The sequence below is a fragment of the Venturia canescens genome, chromosome 6 (genome assembly GCF_019457755.1).
Source record: "Venturia canescens isolate UGA chromosome 6, ASM1945775v1, whole genome shotgun sequence".
Lineage (NCBI taxonomy): Eukaryota > Metazoa > Arthropoda > Insecta > Hymenoptera > Ichneumonidae > Venturia > Venturia canescens.
The window spans coordinates 1,039,343-1,060,708 of record NC_057426.1 but is presented as its reverse complement, the minus strand read 5'-3'; the positions used below and the strand labels follow the sequence as shown (position 1 = coordinate 1,060,708).

The window sequence follows — 21,366 nt, the reverse complement described above, 5'->3', positions numbered from 1 at the left end:
TCTCTCTTTTTTCTCCTATATAAATACACGAAAGTTGACAAACAGACGTGAAAACTTGTTATGGACGTACGCCACGAATTCTTGCACAAGAGGGTGTTTGAAAGCACTGATCTCCGCACGGCGCTCGCTCTCTCCCTCATACCATTTTCTCTTTCCATCTTTCTCGGCGCTCAAAACGCGGCGGCATCGAGTTCGATAATTCTCGCGTTTCGTTGCAGCGACTCACGCGAAAAAATAGCCCCACCGGCGGCGCGTACTCCTGATTAGACAAACCTCACGAACCAACATTTTCGCGGGCTAGAAACAAAGAGAAAGAACGCGAGGCTGAATACACGCGGAGTATAAGGAGAACGGCTATGATTTGTTCTGCGCCACTCCTTCTCCCTCGGTTCGCCTGTGGACGCGAAAAGGTCAAAAGATTCTGATCTGCTCCGTTAAGAATATTTCATTTTTTAAAATTATTCCATCACGCGACAACGAATACGTAATGGCCCGATTTATTTCCAAATTACTGTTCCTATTGAAATCAGTTATTAACCACTTCATCAGCATAGCAATGAGTGCGTGTATAATTTCGACCATCTCCCAAGTTAACCAGCCCCGGGCGAGAATTCTACTTTGTGAAGCAGCCATTGCTCCGATACGCACCGCAGATCATCTCATTTGCTTCGTGTATGTTTCTAATAATCAACTCAAAACCAATGAAACAACATTGGCATTGGAGTGATTATTCACAGTTCATTGGCCCCCGTGCGAATGAACTACCGTAAGTCGAAACTTTATAGAAATTGAGGAAATTACGATGAAAAGTGTGCAACTAGCGACCAAGCGAGTGTGAACCACCTGTTATTAAAGCTAAGCTGCAATGTAAAAATGGTGGCTCTGGGGAGAGTGCATTCGAGGCTAAAACGCCTGTTAATCTTACTGGTTTAGCCTCGAACAAAGTTAAATGACGTTGAAAAGCACGATTCCGCATAGATTCTCAGGCGTTTCGGCGTCAACCTCATTTCTGATGAATATATGCAAATGTACGCGTATTCGGGTTACTAAATGTCCAAAGGGAAGCCCCGCCAGGTCGTTCAACGGTGTACAACAATGTGAAATATGCTATATTCAGTTTAGGAGGTGGACGCTTCCGCGTGTGCGTGCATGTGGATTTGTATGAGTGTACTCATGTACAAGGAAAATGGTGGCGATCTCAACATTGAGTCAAGGAACGTTGAAAGCTCTGGGTAATCGTCGGAGTCACAAGGGAGAGGCTCGAGAGAATTGACCCGAGAGATGAGTACTTCGTATAAGCTCATGAGATCGAGGGTAAACTTGGAAATGTCTCTTTCCTCTTTCTCCCTATTACTCCCTCGTTCTCTCGTTCTCCATCCTCGACTCTGGAACGAAGCTTCTGTAACCTGTATTAGTGGTATACTCCCTGCTATATACACCTATAATTCTCGGGGTAACATCGCTATATTATTATTTCGAGAGAGCTTCGCCAACTTTAAGAGAAACCTGCTTATATCAAAGCAAAACACAAAAGTGCCTTGTATTTGTATATAGGAGTTGAACTATCGGGGCAAGTGGACCAAAGTAACCCCCTTAAGCGATTAACCCTGGGATATCGGTTAACGGATCGTCTTTCAATTATTTTTGCACCAAATGCATTTGCCATGCTCGATTTCTAGATTTTGGCAGGAATACTAAATGGTCAGGTCGAGTCCTGCTCCAAGGGAAATCGCTCTGTTCGACTTTATTTAAATTATTTTTCTACCGACTCGACCAACGGACAGTTGCATGTTTATTGCGTAGAAACTATACGAAGGCCTTTCTTTCCCCGAGAGAAGCACACATAAAAAAACAAATTTTGTTTTTTTTTCACACCGGGAGAGATAAAGTGATTCAGATTTTTTAAAACACCGTTGTTAAAAATAATTACAACCCCGGTGATTGATAGCCAGTTGGAAAGCTCTCGTTTGCCATTTTTCGAAATTTACGATCATTTTTTAAATTCCCCGTTAATAATTACCTTCGCAGCTGTAAACAATACTCAAAACGTTCTCAATTTGCATATTTCGTATTTATAGAAAGAGGAGAGAATATCATAAAAAAAAGGGACGAGAACGCGGCTTGTGGAAGCTTTGACTTTATTTCATTGTTTGTCCTTTTTTTATCTGGCGTTCTGCACAACGGATAGAAAAAAATGCCTCTCATTCTTCCTAAAACGTTCTAGCGAGAATTTATCATATCGCCCAGTTCATAAACTCGTATGTATGTACATAACATTCATATATACATACAATGTTCGTATACGTATTAAAAGTCGATGCACGTTCGATGCAACCCAAGACGTAACGACGATTCATCATTCATCATTTCATATTGACGATGAAAAGTCGATATACCCAAACCTGTTCCCCAATTTATATCTCCAAAAGTAAACAAATATGTATACATACAACTTCTTTTCGTTCGAGGGTATTTTATAGCCCCGTTGACACGAGATAGAGCCAAAATTTATTGGGAAGTTTGTTGAATTTAGTGTTGCATGGACTTCTGGATTTCAGGATGAGTTCGGATCCCCTACCCAGTGATTAATGCTCTCTACGCCATAATATTATTCAATGAATCATAGGTTCCAAACTTTTTTTTTTTAATCTAAATTTGTCAAACTCGTGAATGTTATAAAAAAATTGTACTTGCATCATTCCAATTGAAAATTCGATGTGATCATATATCGAAGCTACGTTTTCAATTTAAAATTTTCGAATTTATTAAATTGGAATCCGAACGCATTCAATTGTGTCGAACGAAGCTGCTGAAACGCCACAAAAATGAACAAAAGTATTCGAAGAATGATAAAAAAAAAAACAATCATTACGACGTGAACTAACGAAAATTTGTGAACGTAGAACGAATGGTTTTCACCAGCGAATGCTCGCCGTTATTCATAAAGCGATGTCTAGTCTCGCGTACACGATACCTCAACCATATAGCAAGAGTAATGAAATATGTAATTTACCTTTGTATTTGACAAAAAAAATTATGAAACCGCCAATCCGAGGAGTGAGCATAAAATAATGGCCGAAACGTGTCAAGGTCCTTTAATTGTACTGCGCTACTGTAAAGCATTGATCCCGAGTCACTTTCACATTCGTACAGTCTTTGACACTTTATGTACATTACGAACGTATGCGTGTGCACTCGAAAATATATTGAAAGGATATTATTTTTCACCAACGATGCAGAAACATTAATGCGAATCAGTGATTGATTCATTTCAACGATTGAATGTGAAATATTCACAATCAAGTCGAGATATTACGGCCCATAATCGTCGTCTTTGAGTTCGCTTTTTTTTTATCATATTATATATTTATTTATTGAGGAAGATATTTATTGAGGATGGATCGAAATTTTCAGCAGGGCAGAATATTAATCGTTTATAATGAGCATGTCTCTTCAATGAATTTCATATCAATGTTGATCAACCTGTGCCCAGAACGAGCAAGTTGAATTCGTAATTGTCAAACCTGCCTCAGATGTGAGCGCATTTCAACGAAAATTTGAGAAAAAAAAAATCATTCGACGCCAATACGTTCGTGTCCTTTGAAACTCAATAACACAATGAACATATAAAATAAAATATCAAACGTATAGTCGTTCAAATAATTTGTCGCAAGTATATAGTTAATTGTTCGAACAATATTGAATTCTGTTTGACCGCCGAATTTATCCACCAGCGTACCGCAGATAGAAATATAATAAAATATTGCTATAGAGACTCGGATGAATAGGAAATAGGAGAAAAAATTGAAAAAAACCATGCCATGCGGTGAAAGAAGGCTTTTGAGCGAAAGACCGATTTGATAATGACTAATTCGTCAGCGGGATTTTGCTCTGTGACACGAATCTATGCTCCGTCTCGTTTTCTCTCATTTTTGCAATGGCAAAAAAGCATTGAATGTAGCGGTGAACCGAGAGCAATGTCGTAATGTTGACCGCCGGCCAAAATGGCCTCTAATAATCGTTGCGGTGTTCGATGAAACGCTTATAAATTCGAGCGAACGCCCGAAAAACCATACGCCGGTGGGAGCTCCCGAAATTCGCTGGCTAAACGTTTCCGTTTCACAGGTTTGTACGTATTTACGTATCAATAATTTTGGTTAAAATAAAAAGATTCACTCAGCGATTTATCAAACGTACGACGATATCGTTGGCATCGATGATTGGCAACTTGAATACAAATAAATATCAAACAATACGCAGGAAATATGGAAGAACGAATAATGAAATATCGAAAACTCATGAAACGAAAGAGAAGCAAATTTCAATGGCGATCCCCACTTTTATTCGAATATTTAAACCCAAAATGTCAGTCGCTAAAACAAGAGATTGGTATACACGAATAACAAATAGATTTTTATTGCGAGTCGATACACTTCGGAATGGATTTACACTCAACAGCTGAAAACATACAAATTCTTTAGCATTGTTCCCCTGACCTTGGTACTTGAGGTGCGTCATTTTCACGAATAAGAGCTCCGCTAGTGAAAAAAATGAAGACATAAAACATGCCGATGAAAAATGGACATTTATCGCGTCATGCGAAGAAAAGTTCCGTGCGGGTGCAGAAGCCTGCGATCGCGCATCAATATTTTTTGCTCCATTGTTTAGTTATCGTTATCTATGAGGATAAGAAGGATGTCATTGACGTAAGGTATTACCTGCTACGCGACACGGCCTCGCCAACCAACTCCGTGCACCGTTCTTTACTAACCATCAGTCTTTTTTCTTCAGCCATCTATCTCTTCCTCTCTTTCCCTCTCATTCTCGCTTTTTCGCTGAGAAGCATCTCGCCAGGAGTTTTTGCACTTTGCTAGTTCTTCTTGGTGCTCTGCATATAGGTATACGTCTCGAGGATTCACGGTCACAAAACTCCATTTGCTCCTTACGAGCCCTTCCCTTTTTGACGCGTGTGAAAAGCATTCGTTCAGAGTACACAAGATCTTGCGATCCGTACAAGGGCGTAACTTTTGGCTTTTCAAAGCGAATTCTACTTGAAGAAAATCCTTTCCGGTGTTCACCGTCTTTGTGCATACGTTGCGTCCCTGCAGCGTAAACATGCCATCAAAATTCTCGGCCATCAACGCCGTCGCGCCCTTTACCGTTGAAAATCTTCCCAACTAAACCCATATCTTACATACCTTTCATTTTTATATCTCCCCATCTGCATTTTTTTACATACATATATGTGCACTTGAGCGCTCAACCGGAATCATCTTTCTCAATATTTTGTGCAACTTCGATTCGACGATTGTAAACTGATCCTTGTTTTTGAACGTTGACAAAAAGCAAAGCTTCGACTCTCTTTTTCTCGTTTGTTAATTATTTGCCAGTACCAATTTCTCGTTCAATCAAATGGTATATCGTTTGCCCGAGGAATTTTTTGTGCCAGTCTATCAGTCAAACGAATGGACCTCAAGGGAAAGCTACTACAAATCTTTCCTCTCACTCTTTCTATCATTCAACCTCGGCTTCGATTGACTGGTTTTGAGTGGTTCTAAAGTGTTGTTGTCACTCGGCATGAAAGAACTTATGAATGACGGTAATCATTTTATTCTTGACTGCGAAAGCGCGATGCTCCTATCTCGTCTTGTAGTCATAGTTCGTCTCGAGGTGCTTTTTATCAAGCGTCGGAAGAGACTCTCGCGAAGCCACTCCACGTTTCCGCCCTCCACTTTTACGATTCATCCTCACTCTTGAAAATTTCTTTCAAATTTCCCCTCGTCATTTTTCCCTCTTACTTACGATCAAAGTGAACTCGGTTCCCTGCGGCTCAACATTTCCGAAACCGAATTGTCTGCCCATTTACGAGCTACCGGCTGATTCGCATTTCTATTGTCTATATTGAGGTCTACAGAGGTATTGGAATATCGATTATTGGATTGTGAGAATACGATTGTTTAGTGTATCGGTGGAATCTCTTTTTTGTGTACCGCTCCGGCCATAAAATTTTCAGGCTTGTTCCCAATTTCGCTTTTGTCTTTTCGTGCTACTCGATTCGTAAACTTTCATCGGCGTATTACAATTATTGTTCTGAAAAAGTATGTCTCACCGTCGGTCTAACTCACTCCCGATACGATTTAACTGATTATAAACTTTTTTGTTCGCCAAAAAAATGGATGATTGAACGAAAATATTTAAGAGCAATCGCGTTTGGGATTAGGGACAGTGGACACTCAAGTCCTTGACTGAGTTCTTTTACTTCCGACAACACGATCATGCGAGAATGATTGAGGAAACGACCCTGTTTCGTTCCACCTGATCGATTATTTCTGAGGTCCCAAGTTCATTCGCTTTCACAATTGAACAACTTTGAAAGGAGGAAGGAGCACGCTCGAGGAGCTCGTTGCCGAAAGTGCCTCACAAGTTTGTCAATGATTAATAATTGATGAAGAGAGTATACTTCAACGAAAATGGGGATTTATCGATTCGGAAACTCCTTTTTGAAGTTGGGTTTTGGCAGCGGTCGTGAAACATCTCGTACATTTGAATGATCCTGGTATATATAATATATACGTAGCAACGGAGAATCAAAAACTTTATGCCTATCGACGGAAAGAGCGGAACATGAACTTTACGAGGGGAAACACGTTCGGATATGGACGAGATCACCTATCCATTCGCCATCGCCGACTTCACACTCGCTATTGCACACATGTCTGTACTCTACGCAAATATATATACATTCAGGCACATACGGGGTGTACCTTTTGAAGAGAAATGTTTGAATAAATCCGGAATTCAAAATTATGAGAAAGGCAAACGCAAAATGAGCCTTCCAACGTCGACAACAAATGTAGCGATGAAACAAGTTGCATCCGAATATCCAATAGTACGGTCGTCCTTGTTGGAAAAGTATCTCGCATATGACTCGATAACGGCGGCGCACACGCGGTATACAATAGCGAACGACGAGCATCTAGCCATTTTGGTATCTGTGGCGTTTTTTTTTGGCGAATAAAAAAGACAGCATAGTGGTAAAGCTCGGAAAAAGGAGAAACGGGATCGTGAAATCACCGCAGGATCCTTAATGTCCCAAGGATTTTTAAGTACGATCGATATAGATGATAAATCTACGTCTCCTCCAGCCAGCTCCCCGCTCCTCGCCCTCCCGCAGTTTGTAGACCTTTTTCATCCCCGCGCGGCACACATTCATCCCCGAACCTGGCACGCTCGAGTTGACGAGGGACAATGAAAAATTGCGATAGCAGCGGTGAAGAGAGAGGGAGAGAGTGAAGGATAGTGAAAGGTTGGGTATGTTGTAACTACGGGTAATCACGGCTGATTGACACTTTACGTGATTCCCTCCATAGCTCTGGCTTTTCATCGCCATTTTTTTTGTTTTTTATCCCGATTTTTTTTCCTTTCAGATCTCCATGAAACGATTCGTTTGTAAAAGAGGCGTTGTTTAGTGGGTTGTTGGAAATTGTGAAAACGCTTTCGTCGTACTATGGAAATACAGGCCAAACCGTGTGGGCTATGATAATTTTTTTTTCGTGCGTTTATACGCCACGTTAAATTAATGCCACTATTTCAACGATGATTAGCTACTTTGCAATTAATCATTTCCGCCTGTATACCGCCGCACTCTCGCCAAGGGAAATCGCCAATTTTTCATTTTTTCCGTTTGCCCTTTTATTTTCTCGTTTTTACCACCTTTTCTTTTTTGCTCTTCTATAAATCTGAGAGAAAACTCCCGAGTTCATTAAATCGGACAGTCGCGTTTAATTAAACGCCCTCCCCCAACCCAGAATTAGTAGCCTCGAATTATTCCTAAGTCGGCGAACAATGAGCAGATAAAAAGTACGAGAGTCTTGTGAATTAGCAAAGGGAGTGAAAAAAAATATGTATTTTATCCACACAACGAGTGAATTCAAAGTGCGTTTGTTTTCTTGTGAAACTAGAATTTTTCGACATCTTGCCAGTTCGCGAGTGTCATTCCGTCGTGCTTTTTTAAATCTGTGTCGTAATTAGTTTTGAAGTGTTCGATTTCAAGAAAATAGTCAATTCTCCGTTTAGTTGTTATTGATCAAGAAAAGCTCTTCGATTCAAGCCCACAAATTAGTTCCACGTTCGTCGTCCTCTTGAAAACTGGGAAGAAAAGAGAGAAAAAAAAAACCAGGGAGGAACAAAAAAGAGCGACTCCCGGTTTCTTTGCCAAGTCTGTGGAACATCACAATTAACGACTACCCGTCTCTCTATCATTACATGCGACGAATAAAAGTTTTCTTCGTGCCTCGCGGGAAACATCGAGCAGCCAACTTTTCCTCGTGTATACGACAGAACAGGAAAGATTCGACCTGAGGAGCAAAAGAGGGAGGGCTGCCAGGGAGAAGAAAAAGCTTGATGTACTACATATATAATCGCGTACCGGCAAGAGACGATGGCGAATCGCGCGGGGGGGAGGGGAGAATTATCGGTTACGACTTTGGTAAAAGCAGCTGAAAAGTTAACGACACGGTGAAGTCGCGTTCCTTTGACGCTTCCGTCACAGCGACGAAACTACGACGACTTGACTAATAAACTGTGAACACATTATAAATAAGGGACAAGGAGACCAGGCAATGCGGAACACTTTCACAAAAAAAGTAACATTTTTATCATTGGAGAAGCTAAAAGTTCGATATTTCGAACCCAGGCCATGCATAGGAATAACAATCGATCTTTTCGACATGAGAACTGCAGAAATTATAAGAAGTTGGATGGAATATATTTTCTCTTTTATTTCATAGTGCTCAATTGTTTTTATTCGACTGATGTAAAATCGTTTTTTTTCTCTCTCTTTTAATGTTCCTTCACGTTTTTTTCTCAATCTCGATAAAAGAAGCCAGTGAATCTTCGGACAAAATACTGTAGTGTCGGCCCATGAGCATCGAAAGAACAAGGAGAATTTCACTTTCCAGATGAGGTGTTTCGCTCTGTTCGTATATTTATATGCGTTGAAACGTAAATATATCTATATACATAATCATACACGTATATATCACGGTTATGAATTTACATTCAAAGTTGGAAGAAATTGAGAGAACTACAGAAATCGAGAAAAGAGAATGAGGGAAATATTCGGAGGTCAATGAAGAGGAAAGTGTTGGCGATGGGATGAGAGCGCAAAAAACTCGATAAAAAATTCAACAGGAGGAGGAAAATACTAGCCATTTACCAATGTATATATTTGACGTCATTTATATTATAAAAACAATTTCAACTATGAAATAATATGTTTTAATGGACGCTCGAATTTGCCGTTGAGAAATATTTTTTCAATCAGTCACAAGATTACCATTAGTTTTTTAACGTCAGATATATGAGCGAGTGAAAGAGACCGGGGAAAGTTTAATGAGCAACCAATAAATGCGAAACAATACAAAGAAACTTTGTTAGCGAGAATCGCATAAAGATACAAAAAGAGCTTAGGACAATTAAAAAAGACGTTCAACAGCCTTCGACGAGATGAACGATTGAAGAATTATCTCCGATGCGCATCTCACCCTGGTGAGCGGATTTTCAGAAGAATTATTGACCAGTCGTTGAAATTTCTATGTTCACATAACAGCCTGCTATGGAATTTTTACTACGTGTATACGCACATATCCGATATAAGCTTGTCCAGAATCCAAATACAGCATTTTATGTGAACGCATACATACGTAATCGTTTTAGCAGCGCCCGCGTTACGACGACCCATCCATTACTTTAATTCCCCATAAGGGCGCCGTAACTACAAAGAACAATTCAATAATGTCATCGATTCTTCAGCAGAGTTTCAAATAAATAATGCAAAGGTCTATGGAAAACGAGAGTCTTCACAGATGCGCCTAATGAATGAAAATTCATCAGAAATCCAACGAAAATATATCGATCGGATTCTACTTCCGATGCACGGATTTAATGAGAAGATAAATAACCTTTGTAAATCGTTCGAATCGAGGTTCGAATGAATAGTACCGCGATGTTTGAGCGGGCAGTGTACGGTGCGTCTAAAAGCAACGGAGTTAATTGGAATTGGATTGCGATGAGTTTACTTTAGAATAATAAGAAGTAAGTATAATATTGTGCTCATTCGCCAAGCGGGGAACTAACCCACAGGCGATAAAATAGAAAAATAAATAATAATTTAAAAAAACACGTGTCCACAGTAAAGATGATAACGACATGGAAAAGCATATGAATAATTCCATCCCCAAGAGTACATAATAAATTTCTTGCCCTTAGGCTCTGTGAAAACAAACAGCCATCGAGGTCTCGCATCACTCACAGATACGTATAATAATTGCGTAGCATCAAAAAGGCTTACCTCCCTGAGTATTTTGACTGTGAAACGACTCGACTGACGCCTCTTTCGAAAGCAGGCGTTCTTTATAGCGCTTTATAGTGTATAGCTACGGAGATGGAGTACTAATCGAGCGAAATATGTTTGAATAAAATTTGAAAAGCAATCTGAGGTAAATAAGTAGGAGCTTGAATCCAGGGTAACGTGGTCTTGAATTCTTGAAAAACAAAAACAACCGAGTTTTTTCTAACCTTTTTCCCAATCAGCGAATATGCCCGCGAGAAAGCTCTACTGTTGTTTCGAGCTGAAGTATTCTCACTTTTTTTCATCGAGTTCGTAATGAATGCTCGAGCCAAGATCCTCCCTCAACAGGACTTTTCTCTCGTGCGAAAATGAACAAACAAATTTTCAAACTTTGCATCGAGATCGGGAACCGGGCGCGGGCAGCTGCTCCATACAGAGCTATATTATTCTGGATGGTGCTATTTTACGGTGCAATGTAAACGTGACATTTGGAGCACGTATGTACGATGAATTTCTAGCGGAACTCGCACCCTCAACTCGTTCGCCAGCGCACAGAGGATGTCAATTTATCTCATTCCTATAAAGCACACATCCCTAAAATAGACACGGTGTCTCGATCGTCGGAAATCTATCAAATTTACGATCTTCCACAGCACGAAAGTCCGACGAATTCGTGGCCATTTTTCCCCGACGAAACCGTCTGTAAGATATTTATTAATTAGCAACTGGGAATCTCGCACTGTCCGATGGACAAAAACAGAGTTTGAAAATCCAAACTTGAATGAACCATTCCAGTTTGCTCGCTGAATTTTTCACGATGCTCTTATCCATAAAAAAGCCAGGATTCTTCCTCTGATATAGAATGATCGCGCGACACCCTGTACATAATCTGCTTAGATTTCATCGGAACTGGGTAGCTCCAAGCTCATACGTGTACGAAAATATATATTATTTATACTCGTGTGCGTGTGTATATGAATTCTATAATTCATACAGTAGCAACAGTAACAACGAAAGATGCATTGTGAGCTCGATAAAGTATGCAAAATTTATCGGTTCATGCGGAGCTCACGCGAGCTCTCGCTCGTGGACGTGTGCTCTGCATCCGTTCGTAAATATACTAACCTTCGAGTCCTGCTACCACTGCCCATTTCACATATATATATATATATATACTTGTATTATCATATATCCGTAAGCCACCATACGAGAACGTGTCGGGAAGCTCGAACGTACGGACGTGATCCACGTGCGACCAATTATTTATCATTATGATTATCATCACTGTTATTATTGTTGTTGCTGCTATTATTATTATTCCGGTGTAAATTCGGAAGGAGGGACTTACGGTTCGACTGACTTGAATGTAACTCGTTAATAAAGTCGGACGGAAAAAAAATACTAGTTTATCGTTCTTCCATATATACGCAGACCCAGCCCTAGCTGTCTACGTATCCAGTTGAATCGATGGAAACTATCGAGACAGGCCATTTCGTCTCGCCTGATTATTGTTCGGTCGATATAAATGATGGAGTTACAGGAAAAATGCAAATCATACTGAAAAGTGCACAACCAGAGCAACGGGGTACGTGTCCCTCTTTCGCGAAATTCTCGTCGCTCTTTGCTGAAAATTCGTTGAAATATTTGATTAGCAACTGATGTAACGTGCTGGTTTCCTGAGAAGAGTGTCAATTTAAAAGTCACGTTAACTACGAGAAAATTTAATAATTCGAGGCATTATTTTTCATCTTTCCGCGATGATGAAAGATTATATCGCGGGTGACGAATTAACAAAATAAGTGAAAATGAATATGCACGCACTCGTAGGTGGTACCTGCTTAGACAATCTCTCCGTGGGCGGTCGGGAATTAATGCATTTTTCAATTTCTCAATTTAAACATTTCAAGCTCCAACGAGAGTGTTGGAGGAGAAAAAAAAAGAGAACGCTTAAAAGTGTGGCTCAAAGAGCTTGGGCGTGAGTGGTTTAACGAATACAGGAAAAGGGACGCAGATGAGCGGAGAAGCGAGCGAACAGATAGACAAAATGAACGAGCTTTTTCACTTTTTTTCGTTGAAAAAAAGCGTTGAGCGAAAAATGAAAAGTCGAGAAAAGAGAATTGACGCGAACGCGAACGTACAAAATGATTTAACCCATTAGAGGCATTTCAAATCTTTTAGTTCCCCTGCCACCTGCTAACCTTCATATCCCACTGTTTCTACCCCCCCCCCCCCCCCTCCCCTCTCTCTTCGTCTCTCCGCAATATATTTTACTCCGTTTTTGTGCAACGAGTTCACTACACGGGAAGTGTCGTGCGAACGGTCGATAACGTGCGACTCACTGTTCAAGATTTTCATTGGAATTATTTGCGATCAAGCGATGCACGCTTTTGAATGTATCGTTTGGAAATTCGAAGCTGCGCTTAGAGGAAATTTGGTCTAATAATTGACTTCTTTATTCGTTTTCCTTTTTCTGCAATTTTGCGGCGCGAGCGGACATAATTTGAGGAAAAGAAAAAAAAACATCGGGATAATGGGAGAATTATATTTTTTTCAACACGATACGAAATGCACATTGCCAGCATGAGAAAAAATCACAAAGATACGTTGTTCGAAGTATAACGAGGGAAAAGATTAGCCGGTACTTTCCAATAGTAAGTGTCGAGCATCCAAGATGACAAGTTTACGGTGCAAATCGTAATTTTTGCTTCACATAAATGCGTGTGTCTAGTATAAGCGTAAAAGTTATTACGAACCCTTTATTTTATATACACACGTATAATGTAACGACCGAATAACGTTGGCGAATAAAGCAGTACGAGCGTTATGAATTTAACGAAGGTATATGAAAAAAACTTTACCATCATTGTCGAAATTCACTCGCAGCCCTGCGTTGAAAATGAACAATCCGCAGAATAATTTTCTCGCACGTGATACTCTGATTCATTCGCGATTTGAATAGCGTTCTTTTTCGTGTTCGTTAATTTAATTGAAAAATGAATAATACAATGAATTTGACCTCAATCGTTTCGAAGCGTGGCGCTGCGCCCGAATGAAATTGAACGAACCAACTTTTCCACATCCCCACCGTTCCAAATCCATTATCCCAAAGTATGTTTGTTGAACAACATTGAATAAAAAGTAAAATGAATATTTTTCGAGTTGGCAACTCAACCGTTGAAATATGAAGATAAACTTATCCCACTTTGCCATTGGAATGCGAGTACGAAGTACTTTTCAATTTTTAACATTGAGGCTGAAGAGATTGAAAAAGATCGAGAGAAGGGCTATTCCGCACAGTTATTATCATAAGCTTCTCAATCTGCCTGGGGCATCATGCATGCGGCATATTTTCTCGGCAACATTGCCAATAACTGATGGGGGTGCTCCGAACCCGTACTGACTTCAAACGTACACACGCGCGCCCGCACGAATCTCTCGCTGTACGTGAAAAGTCCCCGTCCTTACGTCGGATCCCCGATCCTCTCGAATGCAGAGCATCGATATTCGCACCCGTGAATTGAGGTGGAGGCTGATGGAGAAAGAAAGGCCGATGTACGGGGTGAAATCCCTCCTATATATCGAGTATCTGGAAAACTTCTCAAATATACGCATACACGCGTGTAGCATTTTTTGGAACAAAAGGACGCAACTTGAGTTACGTTTGGCATTGAGTTTCGCGCAAGCTCTGCCCTTTTATCACTCTTCCATCGCCGCTGGTACACATTCCGCGGTACACACCCGCATGGCCACACACCACCTCCGTAAATACATATCCCGGCATAAGTGCAAAAGTTCTGCTCTCGGTTGGAAAATAACACACATGAGATGTGAAACCTCCAAATACATAGGGTGCTACCTACGCTGCGGAGAAAATTATGGTCAACCGATTGGACAGGAATTGAGAAAAAAGTGTAGTATTCGAAAGAACAATCGGTAGATCGGAACCGTGAGTGCGGGAGAGATAGCTGCAAATTTCGAAATTGGAATTCTTTGACACAGTCTGACTGATTAAGACAAAAAGGCTTTTTCAACCGATTTTTGCCATCGTCTTTCGTAGGTTGACAGAGCCTTTTTTTAATCGCGGTCAAACTGTGTCACAGAATTTCCATTTCGAAAATTTCAAGTGAGGTTAGTCAACTGATCCACATTTTTAAAAACTGAGAGTGAAAAATACCGGAGTGAAGCTGTCGGGATGAAAAAGAAATATGCTGCAGATATTATTTCATTCGGAAGAACGAAGAAACAGAAGAAAATAAAATAGCGAATGGTGCAAATAACGAGAATCATATAGGAACTTCCACATAGAAATTTTATTTTATTTTTTCCTCAAGGGTAAAAGATTAGTGTATATACTGATGAGTTATAGAGGAAGTAAAGGGTGTTTTTATGATGGGTTGCTCGTATAAAATGAAAGTAAAAATTCAGAGCCTCCCCGCATGATTTATTCTCATTACCTCCAGAAATTTATAACTTCATCATCGATATTTGATATTTGAACAATATTACCACAGCCCTTTGAGCGGTGGAATAAAAACGAGAAATAAACAAAAAAGGAGTTGCAACAAGATGATTAACAAGGACGATGTAACGTATACGAGGGCTTGAAGAGAGTGCTTGACGGAACCGGAGAATGAATTCAAGTTGCGGAAAGTGTCAAAGCTTTTCAATCTACACGAGAGGCTCTTTGTGTGCCTCTCTATTCTAAAGTTTTGTTTCATGCTCTTTCCCTGCTGCTCCATCCTTTCTCCAAAACTCTTCTTTAATAAAGTATGCGTGTATATTGGAACACGCGTCTATATGGCCGCATATTATTTGATATGGATGTGTATACTTATAATGTGGAATGGAGATTGCATAGTGGCATTATTCGTGTGGCTGTACCGATAAGCAAATTTATTCGCTTTCGTCGTTTCTATTCTACTATTCTCTCCACTTCTCGACTTACAAATGCGCATATATGATTTCAGCAGCAAGGAACCCTTCGCTCTTTCGTCTCGTCGCTCGTGCGGTTTCTCTCGGAAACCGCGCGCGAAACTATCACCTAAACCCACACCGGCCCTCGGAACTCCTTTTTTTTCTGTCCTTCCCCGCTCGCTTTTTTCCTGTGGTCTCGTATGCTCTGCGGTACACAAAGAGCTTTCGAAATCCTCTGGACGTCGATCCTTTCGACGGAAGCTGAGCAGGCGTAATGGAGAAGGAGAAAGAGAAACGACGACGTCGACCTCCTTTCGGACCGAACGGCCAAATCCACGCCTTCCCTCCGGCAATCGGAAGTAAACTTCGCTGGCTTTGGCTTGACTCTCTTTCTATCCACTCTCGGTATAGGGAGCCCCAAAATACGTGAGGAAATTTAACCGGGTAGCATTCCTTCCGGAACTATCGACTGATCTCTTTCCGACGAAAAGTCGAATCTTTGTCAAAGCTCCGAGCAGGAAGCTCGTCGAATGTGCGACTCACTCTGATGACTCGTCAATTTACCAAATATTCTGAAAATAATGTGAGCAGAAAGCAAAAAACTATGCTTTTTATTTCAATCCTCTCGCGTTGAATTTCCGGTTTGAATGAGACTGAACTTACTTTTGATACTCTCTGTATGAGTACATGTAGCAGCAGAAGCAAGGAGGAAACACGGCGAGTCCTCTATTCTCGGCGGCTCCAAAATCGGGAGCCCTTTCCTTTTACCCGTTAAAAAACAACCGGATGAAGTAAAACCTTCCACCGAACGAAGTATAGGAGAAATATAAAGTAAAAAAGCTAGAGCACAGAAAAAAAGGGGACGAAGTACAAAAAAAGTCGAGACAAAAAAAATGTTATAGAGAGCAAGATACGCGAATGAGAGCGTTCGTGCGAATGTGGGTCAGTTCCGTTTCTATCAATCGATGTTTCTCGTTATAAAACGATACATCGAGGGCTTCTTCGCTTTCGAGAATCACATCCGAATATTACAAATCCAAAGTATTTTTTTCGCCTTTTTTAAGCATCGCGCACACTCGGTTCAAATACGAGAACTCGAAATAGACATGCTCTCGCATACTCGCGTGGCTGAGTCGATTTTTCTCGATGAAGAGAATAAAATTATTTTATTCGCTTTTCTCCAATCTTGCAATTTCTCGACGTCTCGCCATCCCTTCAATCCGATCAGAGTTTAAATTTCATCATTCCATTGTAATAACAAATCGATTTTGGTGCACCCTTCGTTCTCGCAACAACACCCTTTACAGCCTGCTGGTGCAAAATAATATGAGAAGAAAAATCGATAAAGCAAAGTGTGAACCGCGCGGCCACGGTGCTGCCGTTGAAGGAGAAAAAAGGAGTTAAATGCAGGTGAAAAAGCACGATACAGCCGAGACTAGAAAAACAGATGACGGGAGAGACGAGCGAAGTAGTAATGGTGCCCGTTATACCCTGGAAATCATCCCATCCTTCCAACGGAGGATCAATATCAGATCGATAATGATAATAATGATCGAAGACAGCGAATTCACAATCTCCTCCTTCTCCGTTCGTCTATCCATCGTTCCCTCTCTCACTCTCTCCCACGCGTACCCCAGCCATCTGTTTTTTTGCCTGGATGGATATACACGAGGGTGTTTGCGCTCATGAAGGATTCACTCGGATCCTTGAAAATTCCATATCCGCTATCGGTTTTGTCCCGCCTCACAGACGCTCATAAACGCATACAAAATAAACTCTTTCCGTCATATACATACATTGTTACAAGGAAAATTCTGCGTATAATTGAGAAGCCTTGAGCAAGCAGAACCATTTATATATGTTGTTTATGTACTTTATATATTAAGCTTTATATACGTAATGCTACCCCAGCATTAATATACGAATCACGCAAAATATTCATACCTTCTTTATTTGCCTGTAATATATATGCATCGTCTCCGCTCCAAATTTCGCTGTCCTTCAATTATTCATCATTGAATAGCAAAATCAACGAGGCTATACGACGCAAATAAAGTGTATCGGGTCCAATGATGGTTGTGAAATAAAGTATTATAATCGTGAATCCGCTAGTGGGTTATTAATAAAAACTTGGCACCGAAATAGAAGTATTCGTTCGTTTCGGTACTAAAATTATTGAGCTTGTAAGCCTTTGGATGGATCAGAAATAGCTCTATTCTCTTTGCAAATGCAAATCCCCTTCAAAGTTCGAAGTGGAAGATTGAATGAAAATGGCTTCGAATATAAAGCGTTGTCGCATTTAAACAACGACATGCCGATATGCATATGTATAAATGGAATATGAAATATTCTCGTTCTATTCGCGATTGCCTACGCAGAGGCCCCTGGACGCTCTTTCATTATCTCTAATATCCGAGCGGTTCTTTCGTTCCTTCCAACACCGTTTGAACGTTCAACGTATACATATATAGTATAACTAACTCTCTGATACAGATATACTAGTTATGTTGCCCCTCGTCTTAGGTGCGTTGTCGGCTCCTCACGGACCGTTATCTCATTTAGTTACGGTTCTTTCCTTCTTTTTTCATATCACTATTCATGCTACGATATTTAGTTTTTCTTTTCTATTTTTCTCAGGTCTCATGAACAGAATCCAAAAACAGATGGCCGATGTCCTGTCCAGCTTACCGAGGCCAGGGTCTTTTGGTCCCGGGGGCAGAATCCCCGAAGGAGGAAATACCACATCAACGACCAAGGTAAGAGAGCAGCCCCAATTGTCCACCAATGTTCTTTTATTACCATACTTATTCATCTACTTTTCTACCCCCCTCGTAAACATATACGTCTATACTACGGACGAGCTAAAGAACCGCTATAAAAGCAGCCTTTTATTACCAGCTCCTTTGCCTCCTTTTTTACCGCCGGGCTTATTAAACGGACCATATCCATAATGGCGCGAAAAATTGTGTCACCGGGCGGCGTAACACGAGAACTCTTTCGATTTACTTACGAGCGCGCAAAACTCTTCATTTTTCACACATAGAAATTCAAAGCGGTCGGATTTTTGTTTTGATCTAACGAACATTTTCCGACAACACCGCGCACCATTAAGATTTTCATGATTTTTCATCGGCCCTTGATGAATATATCTGCAGAGATGGTTATAAAACGAGCATTACAAATAACTCGGGCTTGCGCGAATGAATAATCGAATCAATTTATTTAACGTACAGCCCACCGCTACGCGTATCCTCCAATGTTTTTGCTCCATTCGCTTTGCGCCTTACATTCGAAAATTTCGCTCTAATTGTGCTATACTTATCATCGTTATTATCATCATTGTTATCGTAGTGGATTTCCATAGTTTCGGATATAATTGCGACACTCGAACGAGCGTGGGTTAATTACACATTTTTTAAATTCTTTCATTGAAACAATGCATACCGAACGAATATCAAGTTCCGATAATTTTTTACTTTTTCTCCGAGCCTCAAATCGATTAATGTTTCATCGAACGTCTCGCCCCTGTATAAGCAGGACAGTTGTTGGTCTCTTTAACGCTTGAAATGATCAATACACAAGCGAGTATACGTACACAATCAGTCATGTGGCATTTAAACATCGCGCACCAATCAAGCTGCAGGGCCTAGATCCGGATCCATTCTCTTTGCTTCGTCTATATTTCATATGCCCGAACGGTCGTGTGCGCCCGACAGGAGATTCCACGCGGTAATAATCGCTCACACGCGCGCTCCGAGCGAACGTATAAACTCTTGCTAGAGAGAAGCGATGACGATGTCTGCGGAGATCAGCGTATACGGCGATGATGTTTCTCGTGAAACGCGCGCGCCCCCGCTTCATTCGGAGTGACGTCTTGAAAGAACGCTCTAATGAAGAAGAAAACAATGGAGAGGATAAATAGAGCAGCGAGATCGGTGGGACAACAAAAAAAAAAAAGAATTAAAAAATCTTGGTCTTGACGCACTGTTCCGTGAATGCGGACGTTTAATATGCGCGTTGAGAGAAAAACAGATGAAAAAAAAACTCATTAGAGAGGAAGGGAAAATTGATAGAAAATTTCATGCGGATGTTAGTTTTTGTCGTCAAGGTTTATCACGTTGTTCGTCACACGTGCGCGAGTCATGATTCAAATTTCGGTTGACAACAGGAAGTTGCTAATATACGCTCATATACGTTTTCGGGGGGGGGGGGGGGGGGATGAAAGAACGAAAACAAGGCTCGTGTCATGAACGCGGAATTTTCTTCCTTCCCCCTCCCCAGGACGTCCATCAATTTCTTTCTCGAGAGCAGATATTGCCGAATTCTCATTGATTTCTCGACTCGCTTGCTCCCCTCCGCCGCCACCCATTCGGCTCCGTATTAATGAACTCATTTTATTGACAGATAATCAACGGTCACGTTGTGACAATAAACGAAACGACTTATCAGAGCGGCAATAACGATTCGAATATCGTACTGCGCGTGAACATAGTCGACGTGAAACCCGTAAATTCGACGGGTGACGGAAACGGCGAGGAGGTCGAGGTTGATTTGGGTGGTGGAGAGGAGATCGAGACGATAACTACTCGAACCAATGACTCATCGAATAACAATGACACGAGCAACACGAAAAAACAGGATGCGGGCGAAGAGAGAACGACCCAGGCGGCTCGCAGCGTTGAAACTGTCGAGGATTCGGCCGGTAATGAGATTCCGATGAAGGAACAAGTCGACACCCTTAATGCTTAAGAGGAACAATGTTATTATGTTATTTAACACAGATATCGATTTATCTTTATCGGGAAGATATTTCTTAAAAGAATTTATTGCCGATGAGGCTCGGCCTTTATTTTATAAATCTCTATTTTCGATGAATCTTTATAACCAACTCGAATATAATGTCCGTGAATATTGTACTCCGTCGTACGCTTGCGCCATGGAAGAATGATTAAAAATCAGTGACCCGACGGCGATCAGATGGTAAGTGAAAATTTTGCACGAAAGAACGTACGAAGACAGCGATTTTCCTCACGCAACGGGAGAACATTTCCGGATAAAGCAATACGAAAAATTCAAACTCCAATAATAAGAATTTCAATATTTTATGGAAAATAAATTTGCTTACCTGTGTCGTATCATACTCTATCGTTATATTTACAACGCGGCGACCATCTAATCGAACGAACGCCAGTGTCGACTCGTCCGCGCATCGTACGTTCTTACATCCGGTGGGGATATTTCTCGAGATTCCGACGTCGGTTACAAGACGACGATCAATTATCCGTGCCTATTTTTCATTCCTATGCGATGTGCAACGTGTGATAATATATAGAATCGTTGGAGATCGTTTCGGTGAATAACGCCCTTACTTTCTTCTATCTCCTCAGTTCGCTTTCCAAGCGATGATACACGTCCTAGAAACTTTTAATGTGCAAGGCATACTCCAATTCGTGGTGTTACAACGATTGTCACTCGAACAATAATAATCCCCTATTCCCAAATAACGTTATTCATAAGTAATGTAATAGTTATTGTTTTCCTCGTTGTGAGGCAATTGAGGTGGCGCGGATACGACTTTTGTTATTTATTATAGACAACAGATCGAAGCATTCTTTAAAATTATAGCGTTTATTCTTACTTTGTGGAAACTTTGTGGATACGTTGACCCATGGCTATTTTCCTATTTACTCGGGTACTCCAACTTGGAATATATACGATATACGTATATATCGGTGAATATATATTTGTGTATTTTAATAATATAGAAGTGAAAAAAAAGTATTGAATTGAAAAATGATATTTGCGTTTGAATTTGCCTATATACTCATCTCTTGCACCGTGACGAGAAAAGATCGAAACTCGACGACCTTTGCCGAGCAGAAGCACACAGGAGTGGGAGCCAAGGACGAGCAAGGTAAAAAGAAAAAAGAAAAAAGATCTCAAGCTGGCCGGCGGCCTCTCAGACACAACTGTCGAGTGGTTTCAATCTCTCGTCGACGAAGAAGACGACAAAAACGACGAAAATTACGAGGACGACTCGAACACGAGAAAAACGAGGCTTTTAAGGTCATCGTTTCTTTTTTACACACCTCTCCGAGTCA

At 40.8% G+C, this 21,366-nt stretch overlaps 1 protein-coding gene across 1 annotated transcript in view; it reads left to right on the top strand.

Annotated features, from left to right (window-relative positions):
* vir-1 (virus-induced RNA 1) overlaps positions 1–21,062 on the top strand; it is a 69,624-nt gene extending 48,562 nt beyond the window's left edge. The window contains exons 5-6 of the mRNA XM_043422699.1: positions 17,903–18,021; positions 19,670–21,062. Of these exons, the coding sequence (XP_043278634.1) occupies positions 17,903–18,021; positions 19,670–20,014 (464 nt within the window). The 3' untranslated portion in view covers positions 20,015–21,062. The remainder of the gene's footprint in view (positions 1–17,902; positions 18,022–19,669) is intronic.
* The last annotated feature ends 304 nt before the right edge of the window (positions 21,063–21,366 follow it).